General features: G+C 47.5%; 1 protein-coding gene across 1 annotated transcript in view; it reads right to left on the bottom strand.

The window, feature by feature from the left end:
• DENND3 (DENN domain containing 3) overlaps window positions 1-26,792 on the bottom strand; it is a 141,706-nt gene that overhangs the window by 69,150 nt on the left and 45,764 nt on the right. The window contains exons 2-4 of the mRNA XM_063921193.1: window positions 18,011-18,293; window positions 13,791-13,906; window positions 12,345-12,484 (exon numbers count right to left, since the gene is read on the bottom strand). Of these exons, the coding sequence (XP_063777263.1) occupies window positions 12,345-12,484; window positions 13,791-13,906; window positions 18,011-18,293 (539 nt within the window). The remainder of the gene's footprint in view (window positions 1-12,344; window positions 12,485-13,790; window positions 13,907-18,010; window positions 18,294-26,792) is intronic.

Below are 26,792 nucleotides of genomic sequence, written 5' to 3'. Positions count from 1 at the left end.
AACAACTTGGAGTCCTTCAAGTCGTCTGTAGCCGCAGGCACTACAATAGGCTGGTTCAGGTGAAACGCTGATACCACCTTAGGGAGAAAATGCGGACGCGTCCGCAGCTCTGCCCTATGTCGAATGGAAAATTAAATAAGGGCTTTTATAAAACAAAGCCGCCAGTTCAGATACTCTCCCGGCCGAAGCCAGGGCCAGTAACATAGTCACTTTCCATGTGAGATATTTCAAATCCACATTCTTTAGTGGTTCAAACCAATTGGATTTGAGGAAATCTAAAACTACATTTAGATCCCACGGTGCCACCTTAGGCACCACAGGAGGCTGTATATGCAGTACTCCTTTGATAAAAATCTGGACCTCAGGGACTGAGGCCAATTCTTTTTGGAAGAATATTGATAGGGCCGAAATTTGAACCTTAATAGATCCCAATTTGAGACCCATAGACAATCCTGATTGCAGGAAATGTAGGAAAACGACCCAGTTGAAATTCCTCCATCGGAGCACTCCGCTGCTCGCACCACGCAACATATTTTCGCCAAATACGGCGATAATGCTTCGCGGTGACTTCCTTCCTTGCCTTTATCAAGGTAGGAATGACTTCTTCTGGAATGCCTTTTCCTTTTAGGATCTGGCATTCAAACGCCATGCCGTCAAACGCAGCCGCGGTAAGTCTTGAAAAAGACAAGGACCCTGCTGAAGCAGGTCCCTTCTCAGAAGTAGAGGCCACGGATCGTCCGTGACCATCTCTTGAAGTTCCGGGTACCAAGTCCTTCTTGGCCAATCCGGAGCCACTAGTCTTACTCCTCTTTGCCGTATAATCCTCAATACCTTTGGTATGAGAGGCAGAGGAGGAAACACATATACGGACTGGTACACCCAAGGTGTTACCAACGCGTCCACAGCTATTGCCTGCGGATCTCTTGACCTGGCGCAATAACTGTCCAGTGTCTTGTTGAGGCGAGACGCCATCATGTCCACCATTGGTTTTACCCAACGGTTTAATAGCATGTGGAAAACTTCTGGATGAAGTACCCACTCTCCCGGGTGAAGGTCGTGTCTGCTGAGGAAGTCTGCTTCCCAGTTGTCCACGCCCGGGATGAATACTGCTGACAGTGCTATCACGTGATTCTCCGCCCAGCGAAGGATCCTGGCAGCTTCTGCCATTCTGTTTCTTGTGCCGCCCTGTCTGTTTACATGGGCGACTGCCGTGATGTTGTCCGACTGGATCAACACCGGTCTTCCTTGAAGCAGAGGTTCCGCCTGGCTTAGAGCATTGTAGATTGCTCTTAGTTCCAGAATGCTTATGTGAAGAGACTTTTTCAGGCTCGACCACACTCCCTGGAAATTTCTTCCCTGTGTGACTGCTCCCCAGCCTCTCAGGCTGGCATCCGTGGTCACCAGGATCCAATCCTGCATGCCGAATCTGCGGCCCTCCAATAGATGAGCCTCCTGCAACCACCACAGAAGGGATACCCTTGTCCTCGGCGACAGGGTTATCCGCAGGTGCATCTGAAGATGCGACCCTGACCATTTGTCCAACAGATCCCTTTGCATGGAATCTGCCGAAAGGGATTGCTTCGTAAGAAGCTACCATTTTTTCCCAGGACTCTTGTGCATTGATGTACAGACACCTTTCCTGGTTTTAGGAGGTTCCTGACCAGGTCAGATAACTCCTTGGCTTTTTCTTCGGGAAGAAAAACCTTTTTCTGAACTGTGTCCAGAATCATCCCCAGGAACAGCAGACGAGTTGTCGGCATTAATTGGGATTTTGGAATATTCAGAATCCATCCGTGCTGCTTTAGCACCTCTTGAGATAGTGCTAAACCCATCTCTAGCTGTTCTCTGGACCTTGTCCTTATTAGGAGATCGTCCAAATATGGGATAATTAATACGCCTTTTCTTCGAAGAAGAAATATTATCTCGGCCATTACCTTTGTAAAGACCCGAGGTGCCGTGGACAAACCAAACGGCAGCGTCTGAAACTGATAGTGACAGTTTTGTACAACGAACCTGAGGTACCCCTGGTGTGAGGGGTAATTGGAACGTGGAGATACGCATCCTTGATGTCCAAGGATACCATAAAGTCCCCTTCTTCCAGGTTCGCTATCACTGCTCTGAGTGACTCCATCTTGAACTTGAACTTCTTTATGTACAGGTTCAAGGACTTCAGATTTAGAATAGGCCTTACCGAGCCATCCGGCTTCGGTACCACAAAAAGAGTGGAATAATACCCCTTCCCTTGTTGTAGAAGAGGTACCTTGACTATCACCTGCTGAGAATACAGCTTGTGAATGGCTTCCAAAACCGTCTCCCTTTCTGAGGGGGACGTTGGTAAAGCCGACTTCAGGAAACGGCGAGGTGGCTCTGTCTCTAATTTCAACCTGTACCCCTGAGATATTATCTGCAGGATCCAGGGATTTACCTGCGAGTGAGCCCACTGCGCGCTGTAATTTTTGAGACGACCGCCTACCGCCCCCAAGTCCGCTTGCGAAGCCCCAGCGTCATGCTGAGGCTTTTGTAGAAGCCGGGGAGGGCTTCTGTTCCTGGGAAGGAGCTGCCTGTTGCTGTCTCTTCCCTCGTCCTCTGCCTCGTGGCAGATATGAATAGCCCTTTGCGCTCTTATTTTTAAAGGAACGAAAAGGCTGCGGTTGAAAAGTCGGTGCCTTTTTCTGTTGGGGAGTGACTTGAGGTAGAAAGGTGGATTTCCCGGCCGTAGCCGTGGCCACCAAATCCGATAGACCGACCCCAAATAACTCCTCTACGCATCGCCTGTCCACTGTCGTGTCCATAAAGCTCTTCTGGCCGAAATGGACATAGCACTTACCCGTGATGCCAGTGTGCAGATATCTCTCTGTGCATCACGCATATAAAGAAATGCATCCTTTATTTGTTCTAACGACAGTAAAATATTGTCCCCGTCCAGGGTATCAATATTTTTGATCAGGGACTCTGACCAAACTACCCCAGCACTGCACATCCAGGCAGTCGCAATAGCTGGTCGTAGTATAACACCTGCATGTGTGTATATACCTTTTTGGATATTTTCCATCCTCCTATCTGATGGATCTTTAAGTGCGGCCGTCTCAGGAGAGGGTAACGCCACTTGTTTTGATAAGCGTGTTAGCGCTTTGTCCACCCTAGGAGGTGTTTCCCAGCGCTCCCTAACCTCTGGCGGGAAAGGGTATAAAGCCAATAACTTCTTTGAAATTAGCAGTTTTTTATCGGGGCACCCCACGCTTCATCACACACGTCATTTAATTCTTCTGATTCGGTAAAAACTACTGGTAGTTTTTTCACACCCCACATAATACCCTGTTTAGTGGTACCTGTAGTATCAGCTAAATGTAACATCTCCTTTATTGCCAAAATCATATAACGTGTGGCCCTACTGGAAAATACGGTTGATTCGTCACCTTCACCACCGGAATCAGTGCCTGTGTCTGGGTCTGTGTCGACCGACTGAGGCAAGGGGCGTTTTACAGCCCCTGACGGTGTTTGAGGCGCCTGGACAGGCACTAATTGAGTGTCCGGCCGCCTCATGTCGGCAAACGACTGCTTAAGCGAGTTGACGCTATCCCGTAATTCCACAAATAAAGGCATCCATTCTGGTGTCGACCCCCTAGGAGGTGACATCCTCATATTTGGCAATTGCTCCGCCTCCACACCAATAACGTCCTCATACATGTCGACACACACGTACCGACACACAGCAGACACACAGGGAATGCTCTATACGAAGACAGGACCCACTAGCCCTTTGGGGAGACAGAGGGAGAGTCTGCCAGCACACACCAAAAAGCGCTATATATGACAGGGATAGCCTTATGATTAAGTGCTCCCTTATAGCTGCTTTTATATTGATATATTGCCATTTATTTTGCCCCCCCTCTCTGTTATACCCTGTTTCTGTAGTGCAGTGCAGGGGAGAGACCTGGGAGCCTTCCTGACCAGCGGAGCTGTGACAGAAAATGGCGCCGTGTGCTGAGGAGATAGGCCCCGCCCCTTTTCCGGCGGGCTCGTCTCCCGCTATTTAGTACATTTAGGCAGGGGTAAATATCTCCATATAGCCTCTGGGGCTATATGTGAGGTATTTTTAGCCTTTTTAAAGGTTTTCATTTGCCTCCCAGGGCGCCCCCCTCCCAGCGCCCTGCACCCTCAGTGACTGCCGTGTGAAGTGTGCTGAGAGGAAAATGGCGCACAGCTGCAGTGCTGTGCGCTACCTTAAGAAGACTGCAGGAGTCTTCAGCCGCCGATTCTGGACCTCTTCTTGCTTCAGCATCTGTGAGGGGGCCGGCGGCGTGGCTCCGGTGACCATCCAGGCTGTACCTGTGATCGTCCCTCTGGAGCTTCATGTCCAGTAGCCAAGAAGCCAATCCATCCTGCACGCAGGTGAGTTCACTTCTTCTCCCCTCTGTCCCTCGTTGCAGTGATCCTGTTGCCAGCAGGAATCACTGTAAAATAAAAAACCTAAGCTAAACTCTCTAAGCAGCTCTTTATGAGAGCCACCTAGAATTGCACCCTTCTCGGCCGGGCACAAAAATCTAACTGGAGTCTGGAGGAGGGTCATGGGGGGAGGAGCCAGTACACACCACCTGACCTGTAAAAGCTTTACTTTTGTGCCCTGTCTCCTGCGGAGCCGCTATTCCCCATGGTCCTTTCAGGAACCCCAGCATCCACTTAGGACGATAGAGAAATGTGAATTAAAACACCAGAAAGAAACAAACAAGCGAAACAAAACCCACTACTGACAATTACTGTAAAGGACACATTTATTGGTATTGTATAACAATTCCTATCGCCATGCTATCTCCTCAGAGCGGTCTGCCTTCTGCACGGACTCCACGCTGTAACGTGTCCCCGCCGGATCAAGCGAACGGCTCAATAACCACTTGGCTGCAGCAGATGAAGGGCTGCATAATTCATGTCATACAACTCAAACAGAAACCACCTTAATGAAACAGCATCACCCAGCCTGACAAGGAGACCGAATTACATGGGAGCAGGCTGGCGGCTTCTCGCTGCGTTATCTATGTGGGGTACACAGAGAGGGCCAGAGGGTGATGGGGGTCACTAATCAAGGGTATGACCGGGAATTCTACAGACAGAAACCCAGAAAGATCTGTGCATTAATATACTGTGTGCACTCAGTAAGATGGGCTTAGCAATACTACAATACCCAGTAATACTTTTAGAGATCTTGTACAACCCGTACGCTGGTATAATTATGGTAAATATGCAAATTACCGGTGTGCAGAGAAATGTGGATGTTGTAATTGATTACTGTACAGGTTGGGCCTGATTCTGAATAGTGAGCAAAGCACAGTAGGTAACCATGCACCTGGACAAGCCACATTGCACTGCAAGGAGTGCAAACACATGTATTATTTTGAATGCAGAGTAAAAAGCGGCTGCTTTTGCATGTAGCCCACAAATGCTGGGCAGCTTTATTTTTACACTGCATTTTGGAGTTCAGTTTGTACACACTCCACCCAAAGCTCTCTGCACATTGTACATCTGCCCCAACTGCAGTGCAGCATGGGTTTACCAAGGTGCAAAGTTACTTGCTGATTTTTTGCTTTGCGGCCAATACAGAATCAGACCCATTATCTGTATTAAAGAGGTACGTAACTTCAGTGTCCTCCTATGTAAACTCCACCTGTTCCTAGGTCATCCAAAATCAGTCAAATAACTGGATGGGAAGTTACACAGAGGATTTAGAACCTCTTGTGCAGTACTATCACCGATCAACTCCTATCTCTCTCAGCATTATCTAGTGTTCATTCTAGCACCCTGCACCTTTCAAACCCCGTGTAATTCCTCTTTCCTGCCAGGTGTGTCGCTGTCTGCTGTGGTGCTTCTCAGCACACTCTGATCTGCAACTCAGGGCTGTGATACAAACCTGTGTGTGCAGAGAAGCTCCAGAGCAGAAAGACACCCCAGGCAGGAAAGAGGAACTGCACAGGTTTTGAAAGGTGCAGGGTGCTAGAATGAACACTACTTATCAGATGGAGGTTCCACCCTCCACGCTACCTAGCACACTCCATAGAGTGCTCACCCCACTGCTTTTAACGGGGTCAGGCCACTGTGTCTAGGGCATGGGAGGTCTGTTCTGGTTGACAAGGACACAGTGCACGGAGATGGCAGGGAGATCTAACCCCCAGTCTTGTCACCTCACCCACACGGTGTGTAACATTGCTCAGCCAGCATCACACAGCACTGTACCACCTAATGGCTCTATACAAGTAGCAGAATCTGACCCCGCTCACTCTGCAACTGCCTGCAAAAATCACGGTTGTGTCCGAGACCTTATGGTCTGCATGCAGCATGGACCCAGGATTTGTAACAGTGGACCGGGACACCTACAAAATGAAGTGGGGGCCATTGTGTGGGCTCAACCAGTGCTGGCGAGAATTTATTTAATTAATCTTACAAAAATGGACTCACAGAATGGTTACCTCTGCATGATCATCAGAGCTCTCGCCCTGGAAGTGTTCTGGGGACACACCTGCAATTCACATCTACAGCGGTGGTTCTGCATCTATGTTAGCGTGATGGAACCCTAATCTACTAAGGAAACCCTACCTGCCCCCCTAAAAGCTTGGCTACACATCTCTAAAGAAGTTGCAGGACTGTTGTTGCTGTCTGGAACCTTCTCAGGTTCTTCACTACGACCCATCTTATAATCTTCTTGTCTTCTCTTCAAACCACCACGTATTAGCCACGTATCCATGACAAAAGGTGCACAGAATCATGTAAACCCTCCCTACCAGGTGCGCTGGTTACAGACAGACGTCCAGGATGCGGCGAGGCTTAGAACCTTCCACCCTGCGCTTGGAGAGTCATCAGTGGTGGTGCCAGGAATCTTCTGGAGTGAAGCATCGGAGCAGTGGTGCGTTCTCGACAGTGGCCGTGTGCAATGTAGCCACAGAAATAATTCACTCATCCATGCAAATATATAACCGCCAATACATTTTTACCACCACGACGCAATTACGTCTCACCCGTCCCCTTTTCCCTTACAGCAGAACCTTGGAGGTCTGAGGAACAATAGCCTATAGCAATGTCCACCTAAAGGGACGGATGTCATTCTCCACTACTTGTCCCTCTTCTGTCCCGATAACGATGGACTGGTTTGGTCACGGACAGGTCTTCTCCAGAATCAGAAATAATAATGACGCATCTTTTGAACCATGATTCACTTACAAAGTTCATGCCAGACAAATACAGTCAGACCACTTTCTACGGGACTCGGAAAACGGGTGGAAGATGATGGAGGATAAAAGCTTCCATAACAATAAGGAAAACAGGATCATAGAGCAATCGGCAATGTAACACTGCGGGGAGATATTTTTCATGAATACGTACAATAGCACACTGCGGTGTATACTCCTGCATCATTATATATCCATTTGTCGCAATGGTTTTCCGCTGTGTGACTTTCTGAGAGTAAGTGACTGGCACGTGTGTAGCAGCAGCTAGTGGTTACAGCACAGGCGTCTCTCAGTGACCTTTCACATTCCGCTCACAAACCTGAAGCCAGTTTTAACCTGCATCTTATTCAGGGTCCAAAACACAATTGTCTGCAATCGCACTCACAGCAAACGTCATCCACATTACTCACCGAGTGCAACCGCCTGAGGTTATTTCTGGAAGCAGGGTTTGTGTTTTACCCTCCAGGAATGGAGCAGAAATGCAAAAACAACAGGTCTGTTTCCAGTCCAGCGTCATTGTCACCCCCAAGGAACTAGCACCTAAGCCACAAACCCCACAACGGTCACAGAAATGTGCTGAAAACGTGTCGTTTTCCGGTCTTCTAAATATAAATCCCAGATAATCACCACTTTGTCGTAGCAAACTATGTAATATTCCAGACTGAAGGCGACTTTACTTTCTATGCATAATTGCACTTTAGTTAAATGCCTTTCTTGGAGACTACTGTAACGATGTATCAGAGCTCCTGGTGGATCTTTTGCGAATAAGACTCAGCGCGGCCAAAGGTGAACAGGACCTGGTATGCCGCAAGAGGCTATTTAGCACAACAGGAGCAGCCGTAAGAAAAAGCACAGCTGGGCGTAAGTGGGGCTCCGGTAACCTTCCCCACCTCCTACCATGCATCATACTACGGTTACTTTGTAAGCGTCAGCGATTTCAATTACATTATCGCATCTCTCGGTTCCTCCACACAAGACGGAGGATAAACAGGACCCTTTTCTGTAACAAGTGTGACCTTGTATTGGGACACTACAATTGTGTTTGTACAGCGGCCACGCAAAAGGATTTCTAATCTGACACTTCCCTTTTCAGTAGAAAAAACATTCAGAATAGAACAATGCAATGAATACTGCGTAATCTTTCCCATGCTCTTCAGCCATAACATTGTAGCAGCCTGGATAAAATCTGTAGATCCAACTCACAGAAACATCCATACTGAAACTCCAACTAAGGATTTCCATGATATAATTTTGAAAACAAATAGAAGATATTAAAGAGAAGTAAAACTGAGTTTTTTTTCAAACATGAGCCTTGCACAAACATACGCTGTTCAGTGTTACCCTGGGATTACAGTGCAGCTCTACCCCTCCTCCCCCACCATAAACAGCTGAAGCTCCTCGCACATCTCTTACAGTATCCTGAGAATGCGGTCACTGTGACAACACTGCTCCTGTGTATACATCCAGCAAACCACACCGCGCATATCTGCAAAACCCGTCCAACTAGCCGTCAGTCACTGCCCCTACACTGTGCACATGACAAGCCAGCTTGCTGCGGGGGTGTAAGGGCTGATGGAGGCATATTAAGGTCTGGACTAACACCAGCTACAGGTTGGGGGGAGGACCCCACTCAACCAGCTGTTATATGAAGATGGTGGCTCTACATTGTGGGTACTATAGCAAGGAAACCTGGCTGGCATATGGTAAGAAGGAGAGGAGTGGGGTCACCGGGGGTCACATGGTAGGGTGGCGAGAAGAGCGTGCGGGGAGGGGGAACCCTGGCTGCCATCATTTCTTTCTAGTAGAGTACCGTAAGCCATGGGTCTTCAACCTGTGGCCCTCAAGCTGCTGTGGAACTACACAAACCAGCATGCCCTGCCTGAGATTTAGTATAACTTAATAGCAGGGCATGCTGGGATGTGTAGTTCCACAGCAGCTGGAGGGCCACAGATATTTTTGTTATTTTGCTAAGCTGTGGGAGCCTAGATGAAGCCGCTAGCTCACTAGAATACAGGCAGCGCTTTACTTTGGGACTTTTTCAAACAATATAATAACCAAAAACAGAGGAACATCACACAGAAAGCAGCTGCCTATCCAATCACACACACACACACACACACACACACACACACACACACACACACACACACACATTAAATACATGGGTTATTCCATCACAGAAACGGGAAGGGGAACCAGCCTGAGGAGACTCCGCCTAGGAGGAACTTGGCTAAGCGATTCCTACTACGGGCGGTATCCAATTAGTCGCAAAATTGCGGCAATTTTTCACACAATTTTTTCACGTCTATTGCACAAAAAATGCTGTTTGCGTGCTCCCGTTTTTCACCCTATCCTATTCCAAACGTGCGAAAACAGGACTCTGGTAAAAAAAAAAATCAGAGTGAAAATGGGGAAATCAGCCTGTACCTCAAAAAATGGTAAACTAACCTAGGACAACGGTATAGAAGGGTATTATGAGTCATATTAAATATATCTGCGGTACTTAAATTGGGTCAAATGGCTGTTAAATGCATTTTTGTTAAAAAAAAATATTAATAATGGAAAAAATTTTATAAAAGCAAGTTCTTTTCAGCAAAATAAGTGCTCAAATTGAATTCAGGGTACATAAGAACGGGTATTAATATATATATATTTGGGTCATTATATGGGATTTAAAATACCGTATTTTTCGGACCATAAGACGCACTTTTTCTCCCCAAAAATGTGGGGGGGAAAGTATGTGCGTCTTATGGAGCGAATAAGACATTTGCGGGTAGAGGGTAGTGGCGGCGGCCGGCGGGTAGCGGAGGCTGGCGGGTAGCGGCGGGTCCTGGATGCTACTGCTGCGCCGTCATCAGCAGAGCGTCATGTAACTCCCCCGCTCCCTCATACCTCCTCCCTCCTGTCGGGTAGCTGCGGCCGGCGGGTAGCGGCGGGTCCTGGATGCTGCTGCTGCTGCTGTGCCGTCATCAGCAGAGCGGCCACATCTCAGCAGCAGAGCCGGCGTCATGTGACTCCCCCGCTCCCCCCCACCTCCTCCCTACCTCCTCCCTTCTCAGGAGACGCAGGGAACCACTGGTACTGTCAGTGTGTGTGTGTGTGTGTGTGTGTGTGTGTGTGTGTGTGTGTCTGTGTATTCTGGCTCTGACAGAAGGCTGCACTGTATTCTTGAGTCTGAGAAATCCCAGAAATATCTCTTAGAGGTCAGAATATTTTTTTTCCAGTTTTCCTACTCTAAAAACTAGGTGCGTCTTATGGTCCGGTGCGTCTTATGGTCCGAAAAATACGGTATATATATTATCAGTTACGGTCTCTTATCTAGTTCATCAGTACACCCTACAGAATATACACCTATAAGGGTGAGGGTGTTCTTTAAAGGCTTGAACAGAAAACCTATTGACTGTATCTGGATGTATTTCTTTTAAGAATGTTTATATGAATGTATGGAACCTTTTATTTGTAAAAAAATGTTCATATGAATTTATGGAATTCTATATTTTTTTTAATAAAAACAAATTGGTATCATATTTAATTTAGGCCATTCTGGCCGTCTTTTTGTTCGGGTGTGTTCTCTGGTGTGAGGGTATACTTGCAGGTGATACCAGGTATAAGAATCCACACCGTGGAAGAACAGCTACTGGAAATACTAAAATCTGAGTGTTCTAAAGTTATACCAAGCGCAATTGGTTATTGTTTTGTTTATATATATATATATATATATATATATATATATATATATATATATATATATATATATACACATATACACACACATATATACACACACACACTACTCCCACCTGCGAGCCTAAAAACACTTGTCCCACTCACCCCAAAACACCCCAATATAACTGTCTCGTACCTTGTACCCCAAATTCAATCACTTTGCACTTTCCCCCCAAAAAATTACATGTATTACTGGCCAATTAAAAATAATTTTCTAAGTGCCTAATTAGTCAGAGAGGGTGTGCCAGGGGTCCTGAAGCAAATTCTGACATTTTTACCTTAAAATAGGGATTTTCCCCAACTTTTCACCTGCTCACAGTAGGTGTAGAGAAATTTGCGGTAAAATTATTGTGAGAAAACATACGAGGGTGGTTCTATAAGTGTAGTGACAAGACCTCTGACCTCTGTAATGTTCTCTATCTCAGTCCAATTCCCCGCCAGGCCAGAGCAGGTAGACAGCTGCACCCCCTTATGCACCTCTTTCTATGCTTTACCAATTTATTCCTTCTTAAGGGGACATAAGCCAACTATTGGTCGACAGTGACTAGGTCGACATCCAAAATAGGTCGACACAAGCAATAGGTCAACATGAGGTTTTTTTATTTTTTTGGTGTTGATTCCTTCGTAGAGTGACCGGGAACCCCAATTAGTGCACCGTGTCCCCGTGCATGGCTCGCTTCGCACGACATGCTTCGGGTAGGTTACCGTTCCCAATTGTAGTCCACGTGGATCGTAAAGTATGAAAAAGTTCAAAAATTTTTACAAATATTGTGAAAAACTCATGTTGACCTAGAAACCCTGTCGAACTAATGCATGTCGGCCAATAGTGGTTGACCTAATGACTGTCGACCTAAGCGTGGTCGACCTAGAGACCAGATACCGTCCAGATGATAGGTCGACAATGAAAAGATCGACATGCATTAGGACAACATGGTCAAAAAGAAACAAGGTCAATAGGTCAACATGTATAAGATTTTTGTTTGCTTTTTTACCATTTTATTCAACTTTTTGGGGTTCCATGTGCTTTCACTGTAAAAACACCCAAAACACTTAAAAATGTTGTGTCGACTTTTTCATGTGTCGCTCTCTTGACCACGTCAACCTTTTCCACTGTCTAACTTTTTCACGTCAACCTAATGACCCTGTCAACCTCTTCCATGTCGACCTTTTGGGGTCAACCTACTGACTCTATACCTGACCCACACCCGATAAATGACCTACCTACTCAGCGAACTACGGATACAGAAGGACTAGAACTCAGGAGTCCGATCATCAACTGGTCCAAACAATGCAATAGCCAATTCTCCACCTTGTAGGATACAATCCCATAACAGACCTAATTCTACTAAACAAACAAAACTTCTGTTTTCTCCACCAACGTATCCCTGGTCTCATTCCACTTACCATGAGAGGCAGTCCTTTATGGCATTGTAGTACGGATACCGGGATATAACACAGAGGGCAAAGGGTAAATAGGCATCGTAGGTCTTTGTGTCCCGGGTGGAGGAGTCCCAGTAAGCTCCACTGGACAGCCTCAACGTGTCCTAGAGATACAGAGAGATATAATTACACAGGGACAGCCTGCAAACCGGCGCAGTGTACTGGTCACTTCCGCTCTGACCGGCGCAGTGTACTAGTCACTTCCGCTCTGACCGGCGCAGTGTACTGGTCACTTCCGCTCTGACCGGCGCAGTGTACTGGTCACTTCCGCTCTGACCGGCGCAGTGTACTGGGTCAATTCCGCTCTGACCGGCGCAGTGTACTGGGTCAATTCCGCTCTGACCGGCGCAGTGTACTGGGTCAATTCCGCTCTGACCGGCGCAGTGTACTGGGTCACTTCCGCTCTGACCGGCACAGTGTACTGGGTCACTTCCGCTCTGACCGGCACAGTGTACTGGGTCACTTCCGCTCTGACCGGCACAGTGTACTGGTCACTTCCGCTCTGACCGGCACAGTGTACTGGTCACTTCCGCTCTGACCGGCACAGTGTACTGGGTCACTTCCGCTCTGACCGGCACAGTGTACTGGTCACTTCCGCTCTGACCGGCGCAGTGTACTGGGTCACTTCCGCTCTGACCGGCACAGTGTACTGGGTCACTTCCGCTCTGACCGGCACAGTGTACTGGTCACTTCCGCTCTGACCGGCGCAGTGTACTGGGTCACTTCCGCTCTGACCGGCGCAGTGTACTGGGTCACTTCCGCTCTGACCACAAACGGGTGTGGATCATTAGATCGACAGTGTCTAGGTCGACAATGATTAGGTCGACCACTATAGGCCGACACTAGGTCGACAGGGCTGGAAGGTCGACAGGGTTTCTAGGTCGACATGTGCTACATCGACAGGTCAAAAAAAGGTCGGCATGAGGTTTTTTTTGGGGGGTTGTGTCATTTTCTTCATAGAGTGACCGGTAACCCCAATTAGTGCACCGTGTCCCCTCGCTTCGCTCGCCATGCTTTGGGCAAGGTTCCTCGCTCCACTACCGCTTTGCTCGGCACAGATTACCGTTCCAACCGTAGTCCACGTGGATCGTTAAGTATGAAAACGTTTTTAAAAAAAGAAAAAAAATGTGAAAAACTCATGTCGACCTTTTGACCTGTCGACCTAGAAACCCTGTAAACCTTCCAACCCTGTCGACCTAGTGACTGTCGACCTATAGTGGTCGACCTACACATTGTCGATCTTCAGACTGGATCCCCACAATACACGTCACGTCTTCTCCAGACACCGGCCGACTGTCCTGCAGACTGACAACTACGCAACCCCTAATTACCTCATTTAATGACGGGTCAGTGATGACAGGCGACACAGGACTCAACATGTTATACAGCATCTGTCTCTCTACAAGTTACCTGGACGGTCCTGGAGTCCTGAGCAACAACCCCGAACGTCCTGTTCCCCAAAACATCGGTGAACACCAGGAAGTGGAAATGCTGCTCTTTGGGTTCTGCAGTAACCTGAAGGCCGCCTGTGGAGAAAAGGTCAGGCATTAATATTTAGAGTAAAAGAATATATATACAGTGTGCTGCATCATCTATGTAATACAGGTTGAGTTTCCCATATCCAAATATTCCGAAATACGGAATATTCCGAAATACGGACTTTTTTGAGTGAGAGTGAGATAGTGAAACCTTTGTTTTTTGATGGCTCAATGTACACAAACTTTGTTTAATACACAAAGTTATTAAAAATATTGTATTAAATGACCTTCAGGCTGTGTGTATAAGGTATATTTGAAACATAAAAGAATTGTGTGAATGTAGATACACTTTGTTCAATGCACAAAGTTACAAAAAGTATTAGCTAAAATGACCTTCCGGCTGTGTGTATAAGGTGTATATGTAACATAAATGCATTCTGTGCTTAGACTTAGGTCCCATCACCATGATATCTCATTATGGTATGCAATTATTCCAAAATACGGAAAAAAACGATATCCAAAATACCTCTGGTCCCAAGCATTTTGGATAAGGGATACTCAACCTGTATATATATATATATATATATATATATATATATATATATATATATATATATATATATATACACACACACATATATTATATGACATATGGGTTGGAGGCTAAAGTTTAGGTTCTGAAGCTGCCGATAAATATTTTTTATTATTGAAAAATAAAAAAGTGAGGGGAACATGGTGAAAGTTTTTAGAAAGATGCAGCAGCAAAGGGCGGCTTGTCTTCCAGTCATGCAGTTTACGGTTATAATCCAACCCGACAGAAGGGCTATCCAGTCAGTCTAATCCAATTTTGTGGTCATCATCATACTCTGGGGTCACATATGAAGCAGAGAAAAGCCCAGCTGTGCCTACGCTGAAGCTCGCCCCATTTTCTACTTTCCAGGGCTGGCTTGTACGGTTCCTTTGTATCACACTGTGCAAGTCTGTCCATGATGAAGAAATCTACATACAGATGGAGCCCTGCTCATCTATCCCTTTAATAGGATTACCTCAGCCAGTGCGGTCGGACTTTGGCCCTCATTCCGAGTTGTTCGCTCGCTAGCTGCTTTTAGCAGCATTGCACACGCTAGGCCGCCGCCCTCTGAGAGTGTATCTTAGCTTAGCAGAATTGCGAACAAAAGATTAGCAGAATTGCTACTAAATATTTCCCTGCAGTTTCTGAGTAGCTCCAGACCTCAGTCCGTTTAGTTCCTGGTTTGACGTCACAAACACTCCCTGCGTTCGGCCAGCCACTCCCCAGTTTCTCCAGACACTCCCGCGTTTTTTAGCAAACGCCAGGAAAACGCTCAGTTACCACCCAGAAACGCCCCTTTCCTGTCAATCATTCACCGATCAGCAGTGCGACTGAAAAGCGCCGCAGAATCCACAGCAAATCTGCTAAGGTTTTAGTTAAATAACTAAGCGCATGCGCCCTGCGTGCCTCGCGCATGCGCAGTTTGCAACAAATCGCAGCATAGCAAAAATCGGCAACGAGCGAACAACTCGGAATGACCCCCTTAATCCCCTGCTGTAATGGCTTAATCCTCTGCTGTGTTGTTCTCTCTGTATTGTATTGCAGCTGAGAACAATAGATGAAAGGATTATGCTAATAAGACTCGGTGCACCTAGGTGCAGCAGAGAAGGAAAGATGAGCAAGGCCCTTTCTCACCCTGCTGGCTGTTTTCATTTAAAGTGTGTGTCGACATGCACCAAGACAAGACAAAACGCACCTCAGCGTAAGCAGCGGCCATGACTATGAGGGGGTATAAAGACCCGCTGACCCTTTCTCAAACGGGGGATGTCGCTACATGTGCGCAGTCTGCAACCTTTAGAAGTTTAGAATATAGATTTCTGCAAGATTAGTCTACAGTATGGGCCTGAATCATGTTTGTAAGTAAAGCAAAAAAAAAAACACGCACCTGGACAAAACCATGCTGCACTGCAGGTGGGACAGATGTAACATGTGCAGAGAGATTTAGATTTGGGTGGGTAGTATTGTTTCTGTGCAAGGTAAATACTGGCTGCTTTTGCACTAAGCCCCGCAAATGTTAGCCGCTTTATTTTTACACTGTAATTTAGGCTTCAGTTTGAAGACATCCCAACCAAATCTAACTCTCTGCACATGTTACATCTGCCCCACTTGCAGTGCAGCATGGTGAGGCCAGTTGCTTGCTTTTTTTTTTGCTTTACTTCCAAACATGAATCAGTATTTTTGTGCATTACTGTGGTTATTCTGCATCCAGCCATTAAAAAGAGCAATGATTTGCAACTATCGCAATAGTCAATCGCTTGCCTTGCAAGTAAAGGGCCCTACAGACATGCCGATCCGCCGCCGAGCTGCCCGACGGCGGATACGGCCGACGGATGACCCGGCGGCGGGGGGGCAGTGACGGGGGGAGTGAAGTTTCTTCACTCCCCCCGTCACCCGGCTCCATAGAACTGCAGGCAAATATGGACGAAATCGTCCATATTGGCCTGCATGTACAGCCGACGGGGGACCAGCGTTGAACGAGCGCGGGGCCGCGCATCGTTCATCGCTGGAGCCTCCACACTGAAAGATATGAACGAGTTCTCGTTCATTTATGAACGAGATCGTTCATATCTTTCAAACAAATCGGCATGTGTGTAGGGCCTATAAGTGTATGTATCAACATGTGTAAATTAAAAAGAACTGAAGACTAGCAATTTATCAAACTGAGACACTTCCAAGGAATAAAGTAATATTAGCTATTAGCACAACGTTTTAGCTTTCCTGGAAATAGCGGCATTCGCTCCCGTGAGCTATCATTACCAAATACAATGTCATCCTTTGTTTTTTGCAACTGCATAAAAAACAGAAAGCTACAGTATCAAATATCCACAACAGCCAATCACAATCTGGTTTTGTGCACGTCAGACTTTTTTTTTTTCCTTTTCCAGTTTTACTCTAAGTGATGTTAAACTACGCATGAGACAACGTAGAAGCATTTTCTACCTCTAGACAATTTAAATCTACTGGTTTCTGTGTGACCCCCCCCCCCTCAGCTTCTAGGCAATACTTGTGTTTTCAACAAAGCTTTTATATCATATGGCATCCTACGCAGCTCAGATCTGTTTTTTGCTTTGGGTAAAAGTATATCCACAGAGCAGTTTTTGATTGTTTTCTAAGGGCAAAGCCAATAAACAAATCTGCCCAGAAAATATATTTGCTTTGCTGAAAAGACGGAGTAGGAAGCCAAATAAGGAAGAACTTTTGGGCAAGCCGCTCTGAAATGACCCTTCTACCTACACAAATCCCCACAAAGCGCTCTCTCATCTCCGCAGCCCCCCCCCCCCCCCCCCTTCCACAAATAGGATCGGGAGACAGAACAAGAGACAGCTCGCAGCCATAACAAGGAGGGGTTTTAAATTAATTTGCAAGCCAGCGACGTAGGACTGTCATATCTAATTTGACAAAGGACACATTAGTAAGCAGGTATGCATATTTTATATTATTTTGTGGCCCTGTGTGTTCTCCGTTGAGTATTTGGGTGCCTAGGATTTGCCCTGTTAAAAGGAGGCTTGTTTTGGAAATGGTACATTACTTGCTTGACTACTTACGATCACCACAATATGAGGGGCACGTTAATATCCGAATTGCTAGGCCATCGTTTAATTGGTCACCAAGAGCCAATCATGGAGATCTCTTCAGTTCAATGTACTGGGAAGATGCCATACAGGAAGTTGTTGAGCCTAGCCTGAAACTGCGGGGTCTGGTTTCCCAGTGGTCCCCATCAGAACATAAAACCTTAATACCAGTACCGTGTCACCATCTACCGCAACGAATGCCCCCGGCCTTATAAACATCCCAGTGAACTTCTACTGCTGCTCAAAAGGCCCCGGAGGAACCTTCCGAGAGCTACAAACATGTGGAATGAAATTTCTCTCCTTTCCAAAAAAGGTCTTTGTGGTTTGAAATCTGGTACAATGATTATGGAAATATAACCCCACAAGTTATTATTATTATTATACATATGAGGATTTGAAACCATAGAAAACCAAATCATAGCAAATAAAAATGTTTTCAGTGTGTAAAAACGTGAGCATGCGTTAGAACAAGGGCCTGCTCTGAGGACTCCTGTCTTCTCCTGGTCATACCTGGAAAGCAGAGCTGGGGCAAACCTATGAGGTCAATGTCTTGGGGCACACTAATCTCCTCCGTGGTGGTCTCTCTGTGGTTGGCATCGTCACCGGACGGCGTCTGGGCTCTGGGCTTTTCCTTCTTTTTCCGGAAGGAGCGCCTCCTGGCCACCCTCTGATAACTGTTCTGAGCAGCTGACGCTGCACTCTGCTTCTCATCCTTGGAAACAAACGGAGGGACGAAGACAGAAGTGATTTCCGGCTCGATAGTGGGTAAACTCCTTATACCTTTCTGAGCGACCTGTCGGCAAGAGAAGCGGAGAGAGGTTATTGCAGCGAAAGCCTACTGTGCGGCGTCTGACCAATTTCACTTTTACAAAAAAAGAGCGAAAAGAAGCGGGGAGTGCACACAAGAAATAAACTCATATAGAGAGACGAACAAAGGTGCTCCACAGAACTGAACTGTTTTACAGAAAAAAAAAAAAACTTTTTTGGAGATTTAGTCAAAAATCGACCTTTGGGTGTAAGCGGTGCAGCATTTCAGAGGCAGTCTGGCAGCCAAGGGAGAGTAAAGATCACTTATCCGCTTCCCCGACAGACACGAACCGGGGGGGGGAGTGTGTGATGTACAATGTGGGACAAATACAGCGGTGCACCTTCCAGGATAAAGAGAATTCAGTAATATTTATGACCCTGGTCTCCGTGAATCCACAATAAAACAGGTGTAATGAGCGTGCAGATGCCTAGAGAGCAGGCATGGAAACCCAAGGTATCATAATGGCTGAATTTAAAGTTTAGGCTTGTTTTATCTCCTTCCGTTATTCTATTACCTTGGTAACCATCCACCCTGCAGTTAGTTGTTAGTTACTCAGAGAAGCAACCAATATGCTGCTATTTACAGAGGATCAATCGTGTTTTCTGACAAAAATGGGTTTTACCATCTCCACAGGTCAGATAGCTCTCCAAATTAGAGGGTCAAAACTACGACGGCCAACATGAAACTCTGCTTAGCTAAAATGTCTGTCAGTAATAGAGGAAAGAAAAGTACCGTATATACTCGAGTATAAGCCGACTTTTTCAGCCCCCCTTGGCTTATACTCGAGTCAACGGCTGCAGCAGACGCCGTGGGCTGTGTGGGCGTCCGCTGCAGCCGGCTCCAGGGACAGACACTAGAGGTCATTATTGACCTCTAGTGTCTGTGCGGCGTTGCTATGGGAGAGACGTCATGACGTCTCTCCCATAGAGATGATCGGGTGCCGGGAAGCGGGCGCCGGAGCGGGCGGCCAGACGGAGCGGAGCAGCGCAGCAGCAGAAGAAGCGTTCGGGAAGCAGGAGCGGGGCAATGGTAAGTATTGTTTTTGTGTGCGTTTGTAAGCGGCGACGGGAGCACAGCAACAGGGGGCAAAGAAAGAGGGGGCACAACTACTGGGGGCAAAGAAAGGGGGCACAACTACTAGGGGCAAAGAAAATAAGAATTTACTCACCGGTAATTCTATTTCTCGTAGTCCGTAGTGGATGCTGGGACTCCGTAAGGACCATGGGGAATAGCGGCTCCGCAGGAGACTGGGCACAACTATAAAGAAAGCTTTAGGTCTAACTGGTGTGCACTGGCTCCTCCCACTATGACCCTCCTCCAGACTTCAGTTAGGATACTGTGCCCGGAAGAGCTGACACAATAAGGAAGGATTTAGAATCCCGGGTAAGACTCATACCAGCCACACCAATCACACCGTATAACTCGTGATACAATACCCAGTTAACAGTATGACAACAATTGAGCCTCTCAACAGATGGCTCAACAATAACCCTTTAGTTAGGCAATAACTATATACAAGTATTGCAGACAATCCGCACTTGGGATGGGCGCCCAGCATCCACTACAGACTACGAGAAATAGAATTACCGGTGAGTAAATTCTTATTTTCTCTGACGTCCTAAGTGGATGCTGGGACTCCGTAAGGACCATGGGGATTATACCAAAGCTCCCAAACGGGCGGGAGAGTGCGGATGACTCTGCAGTACCGAATGGGCAAACTCTAGGTCCTCCTCAGCCAGGGTGTCAAACTTGTAGAATTTAGCAAATGTGTTTGACCCCAACCAAGTAGCTGCTCGGCAAAGTTGTAAAGCCGAGACCCCTCGGGCAGCCGCCCAAGAAGAGCCCACCTTCCTCGTGGAATGGGCTTTCACCGATTTAGGATGCGGCAGTCCAGCCGCAGAATGTGCAAGCTGAATCGTACTACAGATCCAGCGAGCAATAGTCTGCTTTGAAGCAGGTGCACCCAACTTGTTGGGCGCATACAGGATAAATAGCGAGTCAGTCTTTCTGACTCCAGCTGTCCTGGAACCATAGATTTTCAGGGCCCTGACTATGTCCAACAACTTGGAAGCCTCCAAGTCTGTAGTAGCCGCAGGCACCACGATAGGTTGGTTCAGATGAAAAGCTGATACCACTTTAGGAAGAAACTGGGGACGAGTCCTCAATTCTGCCCTATCCATATGGAAAATCAGATAAGGGCTTTTACATGACAAAGCCGCCATTTTTGATACACGCCTGGCCGAAGCCAAGGCCAACAACATGACCACTTTCCACGTGAGATATTTCAATTCCACGGTTTTAAGTGGCTCAAACCAATGTGACTTTAGGAAATCCAACACCACGTTGAGATCCCAAGGTGCCACTGGAGGCACAAAAGGGGGCTGAATATGCAGCACTCCCTTAACAAAAGTCTGAACTTCAGGTAGTGAAGCCAGTTCTCTCTGGAAGAAAATCGATAGAGCCGAAATCTGGACCTTAATGGAACCCAATTTTTAGGCCCATAGTCACCCCTGACTGTAGGAAGTGCAGGAAACGGCCCAGCTGAAATTCCTCCGTTGGGGCCTTCCTGGCCTCACACCACGCAACATATTTTCGCCATATGCGGTGATAATGGTTTGCGGTCACTTCTTTCCTAGCTTTAATCAGCGTAGGAATGACTTCCTCCGGAATGCCCTTTTCCTTCAGGATCCGGTGTTCAACCGCCATGCCGTCAAACGCAGCCGCGGTAAGTCTTGGAACAGACAGGGCCCCTGCTGCAGCAGGTCCTGTCTGAGCGGCAGAGGCCATGGGTCCTCTGACATCATTTCTTGAAGTTCCGGGTACCAAGCTCTTCTTGGCCAATCCGGAACAATGAGTATAGTTCTTACTCCTCTTCTCCTTATTATCCTCAGTACCTTTGGTATGAGAGGAAGAGGAGGGAACACATAAACCGACCGGTACACCCACGGTGTCACTAGAGCGTCCACAGCTATCGCCTGCGGGTCTCTTGACCTGGCGCAATATCTTTCTAGCTTTTTGTTTAGGCGGGACGCCATCATGTCCACCTGTGGCCTTTCCCAACGGTTTACAATCAGTTGGAAGACTTCTGGATGAAGTCCCCAGTCTCCCGGGTGGAGGTCGTGCCTGCTGAGGAAGTCTGCTTCCCAGTTGTCCACTCCCGGAATGAACACTGCTGACAGTGCTAACACGTGATTTTCCGCCCATCATAGAATCCTTGTGGCTTCTGCCATCGCCGTCCTGCTTCTCGTGCCGCCCTGTCGGTTTACATGGACGACCGCCGTGATGTTGTCTGACTGGATCAGTACCGGCTGGTTTTGAAGCAGGGGTTTTGCCTGACTTAGGGCATTGTAAATGGCCCTCAGCTCCAGAATATTTATGTGTAGGGAAGTCTCCTGACTCGACTATAGTCCTTGGAAGTTTCTTCCCTGTGTGACTGCCCCCCAGCCTCGAAGGCTGGCATCCGTGGTCACCAGGACCCAGTCCTGTATGCCGAATCTGCGGCCCTCTTGAAGATGAGCACTCTGCAGCCACCACAGCAGAGACACCCTGGTCCTTGGAGACAGGGTTATCAGCCGATGCATCTGAAGATGCGATCCGGACCACTTGTCCAACAGGTCCCACTGAAAGGTTCTTGCATGGAACCTGCCGAATGGAATTGCTTCGTAGGAAGCTACCATCTTTCCCAGGATCCGCGTGCAGTGATGCACCGACACCTGTTTTGGTTTTAGGAGGCCTCTGACTAGAGATGACAGCTCCTTGGCCTTCTCCTCCGGGAGAAACACTTTTTTTCTGTTCTGTGTCCAGAGCCATCCCCAGGAACAGTAGACGTGTCGTAGGGACCAGCTGTGACTTTGGAATATTTAGAATCCAGCCGTGCTGTTGTAGCACCTCCCGAGATAGTGCTACCCCGACCAACAACTGCTCCCTGGACCTCGCCTTTATCAGGAGATCGTCCAAGTACGGGATAATTAAAACTCCCTTCTTTCGAAGGAGTATCATCATTTCGGCCATTACCTTGGTAAAGACCCTCGGAGCCGTGGATAGACCGAACGGCAACGTCTGGAATTGGTAATGACAATCCTGTACCACAAATCTGAAGTACTCCTGGTGAGGATGGTAAATGGGGACATGCAGGTAAGCATCCTTGATGTCCAGTGATACCATGTAATCCCCCTCGTCCAGGCTTGCAATAACCGCCCTGAGCGATTCCATCTTGAACTTGAATTTTTTTATATACGTGTTCAAGGATTTAAAATTCAATATGGGTCTCACCGAACCGTCCGGTTTCGGTACCACAAACATTGTGGAATAGTAACCCCGTCCTTGTTGAAGTAGGGGCACCTTTACTATCACCTGCTGGGAATACAGCTTGTGAATTGCCTCTAACACTGCCTCCCTGCCTGAGGGAGTTGTTGGCAAGGCAGATTTGAGGAAACGGCGGGGGGGAGACGTCTCGAATTCCAGCTTGTACCCCTGAGATACTACTTGAAAGATCCAGGGATCCACCCGTGAGCGAGCCCACTGATCGCTGAAATTTTTGAGACGGGCCCCCACCGTACCTGGCTCCGCCTGTGGAGCCCCAGCGTCATGCTGTGGACTTAGAGGAAGCGGGGGAGGACTTTTGCTCCTGGGAACTGGCTGTATGCTGCAGCTTTTTCCCTCTACCTCTGCCTCTGGGCAGAAAGGACGCGCCTTTAACCCGCTTGCCCTTATTGGGCCGAAAGGACTGTACCTGATAATACGGTGCTTTCTTTGGCTGTGAGGGAACATGGGGTAAAAATGTAGACTTCCCAGCTGTTGCTGTGGAAACGAGGTCCGAGAGACCATCCCCGAACAACTCCTCACCCTTATAAGGCAAAACTTCCATGTGCCTTTTAGAATCTGCATCTCCTGTCCACTGCCGAGTCCATAACCCTCTCCTGGCAGAAATGGACATTGCACTTATTTTAGATGCCAGCCGGCAAATATCCCTCTGTGCATCCCTCATGTAGAAGAGTGCGTCTTTAATATGCTCTACGGTTAGCAATATAGTGTCCCTGTCTAGGGTATCAATATTTTCCGACAGGGAATCTGACCACGCAGCTGCAGCACTGCACATCCATGCTGAAGCAATAGCTGGTCTCAGTATAACACCTGTGTGTGTATATATAGACTTCAGGATAGCCTCCTGCTTTCTATCAGCAGATTCCTTCAGGGCGGCCGTATCCGGAGACGGTAGTGCCACCTTCTTTGACAAGCGTGTGAGCGCTTCATCCACCCTAGGGGATGTTTCCCAACGTGACCTATCCTCTGGCGGGAAAGGGTACGCCATTAGTAACCTCTTAGAAATTACCAGTTTCTTATCGGGGGAAGCCCACGCTTCTTCACACACTTCATTTAATTCCTCAGATGGAGGAAAAACAACTGGTAGTTTTTTCTCTCCAAACATAATACCCTTTTTTGTGGTACCCGGGGTAACATCAGAAATATGCAACACATTTTTCATTGCCTCAATCATATAACGTGTGGCCCTATTGGAAGATACATTAGTCTCATCGTCGTCTACACTGGATTCAGTATCCGTGTCGACATCTGTGTCTGCCATCTGAGGTAGCGGGCGTTTTAGAGCCCCTGATGGCTTTTGAGACGCCTGGGCAGGCACAGGCTGAGAAGCCGGCTGTCCCATATTTGGTATGTCGTCAAACCTTTTATGCAAGGAGTCGACGCTGTCGCGTAATTCCTTCCACAGAACCATCCACTCAGGTGTCGACCCCGCAGGGGGTGACATCACATTTATCGGCATCTGCTCCGCCTCCACATAAGCCTCCTCATAAAACATGTCGACACAGCCGTACCGACACACCGCATACACACAGGGAATGCTCTGACAGAGGACAGGACCCCACAAAGCCCTTTGGGGAGACAGAGAGAGAGTATGCCAGCACACACCAGAGCGCTATATAACACAGGGATCCCACTATAAATGAGTGTTTTTTTTCCCTTATAGCTGCTTATATTATATTATATATATACTGCGCCTAAATTTAGTGCCCTCCCTCTCTTTTTTACCCTTATGTAGCTTGACACTGCAGGGGAGAGCCAGGGAGCGTCCTTCCAGCGGAGCTGTGAGGGAAAAATGGCGCCAGTGTGCTGAGGGAGATGGCCCCGCCCCTTTTCCGGCGGACTTCTCCCGCTTTTTCTGGAATTCTGGCAGGGGTATTTTTACACCTATATAGCCTTCCTGACTATATATGGTGTAGATTTGCCAGCCAAGGTGTATTATATTGCCCTCAGGGCGCCCCCCCCCCCCAGCGCCCTGCACCCATCAGTGACCGGAGTGTGAGGTGTGCATGAGGAGCAATGGCGCACAGCTGCAGTGCTGTGTGCTACCTTGAAGACAGAAGTCTTCTGCCGCCGATTTTCCGGAACACTTCTTGCTACTGGCTCTGTAAGGGGGCCGGCGGCGCGGCTCCGGGACCGAACGATTGAGGTCGGGTCCTGTGTTCGATCCCTCTGGAGCTAATGGTGTCCAGTAGCCTAAGAAGCCCAAGCTACCACCAGTTAGGTAGGTTCGCTTCTTCTCCCCTTAGTCCCTCGCTGCAGTGAGTCTGTTGCCAGCAGATCTCACTGTAAAATAAAAAACCTAAAATATACTTTCTTTCTAGGAGCTCAGGAGAGCCCCTAGTGTGCATCCAGCTCAGCCGGGCACAAGATTCTAACTGGAGTCTGGAGGAGGGTCATAGTGGGAGGGGCCAGTGCACACCAGTTAGACCAAAAGCTTTCTTTACAGTTGTGCCCAGTCTCCTGCGGAGCCGCTATTCCCCATGGTCCTTACGGAGTCCCAGCATCCACTTAGGACGTCAGAGAAAGAGGGGTTATAACTACTGGGGGCAATGAAAGAGGGGGCACAACTACTGGGGGCAAAGAAAAAGAGGGCATAACTACTGGGGGCAATGAAAGAGGGGGCACAACTACTGGGGGCAAAGAAGGGGCATAACTACTGGGGGCAAAGCAACGGGGGCATGTTTTTATCTGGCACTGTGGGGGCATATCTGTCACTGGGGGTATATATGGCACTGGGGGCACAACCCTAACAACAAGCATTACCCCCTGGCAACAAGCATAACACCTACCGCATGAAACCCCTGGCAACGAGCATGACACCCTGAGCATGAAAACCCCTGGCACCGTGCATTTCCCACCCTAGGCTTATACTCGAGTCAGTATTTCTTCCCAGTTTTTTGTGGTAAAATTAGGTGCCTCGGCTTATATTTGGGTCGACTTATACTCGAGTATATACGGTACTCTTGCCGGGGGCACAAACCCACTATAAGTATAAAACTTAGCTTTTAATAAATAATGTCAAAATAAGAAAAGGGGTATCATTTTCCTACAAAACAGACAAATACAAACTACACACAGAGAAATTCATAGACATAATAAACACAGTAAAATGGTGTTGCACACAGATATTTACCAACAGAATTAACCAGAAGGTTGAGAAAATACTCTCCTGGTTCCGAGTGCACGCACCAAGTGCAGAATACAGGCCCTGGCCACAGGTATACAGCTGCAGATATAGCTAGGTATAGTATTTATTGGGCCAAAAGTGTTGGGAATATCAGATTTCCGTGAGCCTCATCTTCTTGATACCAATTAGGCTGGGCCAGTTTTCTGCATAAATTCATAGGATGGGAAATTTAGGGATCTTCCCCCTCTGTAACCCGGCCGAGGTACAAATGATATTTTGGATAGTAAATATTTGTAGGTGAATTCCTAAATGAATATGAAATTCATCACCAACCAAGGTGATAGTCACCATCTTATGTGGATTGTATCCAGGGACACAATATGATAATTCAGCCTACTAATATGGCTATGACTTTTGGAGGGAGCTATACAGCATACTTCCCTCCTTCTCACACGTTACAGGGACCTGCAATTCTAGAATAAACATTTGCACATTCCATGGTTCAGGCCTTTCTCCGCTGTTAATCTCCTTCTGATATAAACATGTTTATCACACTCTCTCATTTCCACATTTGCAGTCACAATAATAATAAGAATTTACTTACCGATAATTCTATTTCTCGGAGTCCGTAGTGGATGCTGGGGTTCCTGAAAGGACCATGGGGAATAGCGGCTCCGCAGGAGACAGGGCACAAAAGTAAAGCTTTTACAGGTCAGGTGGTGTGTACTGGCTCCTCCCCCTATGACCCTCCTCCAGACTCCAGTTAGGTACTGTGCCCGGACGAGCGTACACAATAAGGGAGGATTTTGAATCCCGGGTAAGACTCATACCAGCCACACCAATCACACCGTACAACTTGTGATCTAAACCCAGTTAACAGTATGATAACAGAGGAGCCTCTGAAAGATGGCTTCCTAAACAATAACCCGAATTAGTTAACAATAACTATGTACAAGTATTGCAGATAATCCGCACTTGGGATGGGCGCCCAGCATCCACTACGGACTCCGAGAAATAGAATTATCGGTAAGTAA

This window comes from Pseudophryne corroboree, chromosome 5 (genome assembly GCF_028390025.1).
Source record: "Pseudophryne corroboree isolate aPseCor3 chromosome 5, aPseCor3.hap2, whole genome shotgun sequence".
NCBI lineage: Eukaryota > Metazoa > Chordata > Amphibia > Anura > Myobatrachidae > Pseudophryne > Pseudophryne corroboree.
The sequence above is the reverse complement of the archived record's forward strand: the minus strand, read 5'-3'. Positions and strand labels throughout refer to the sequence as shown.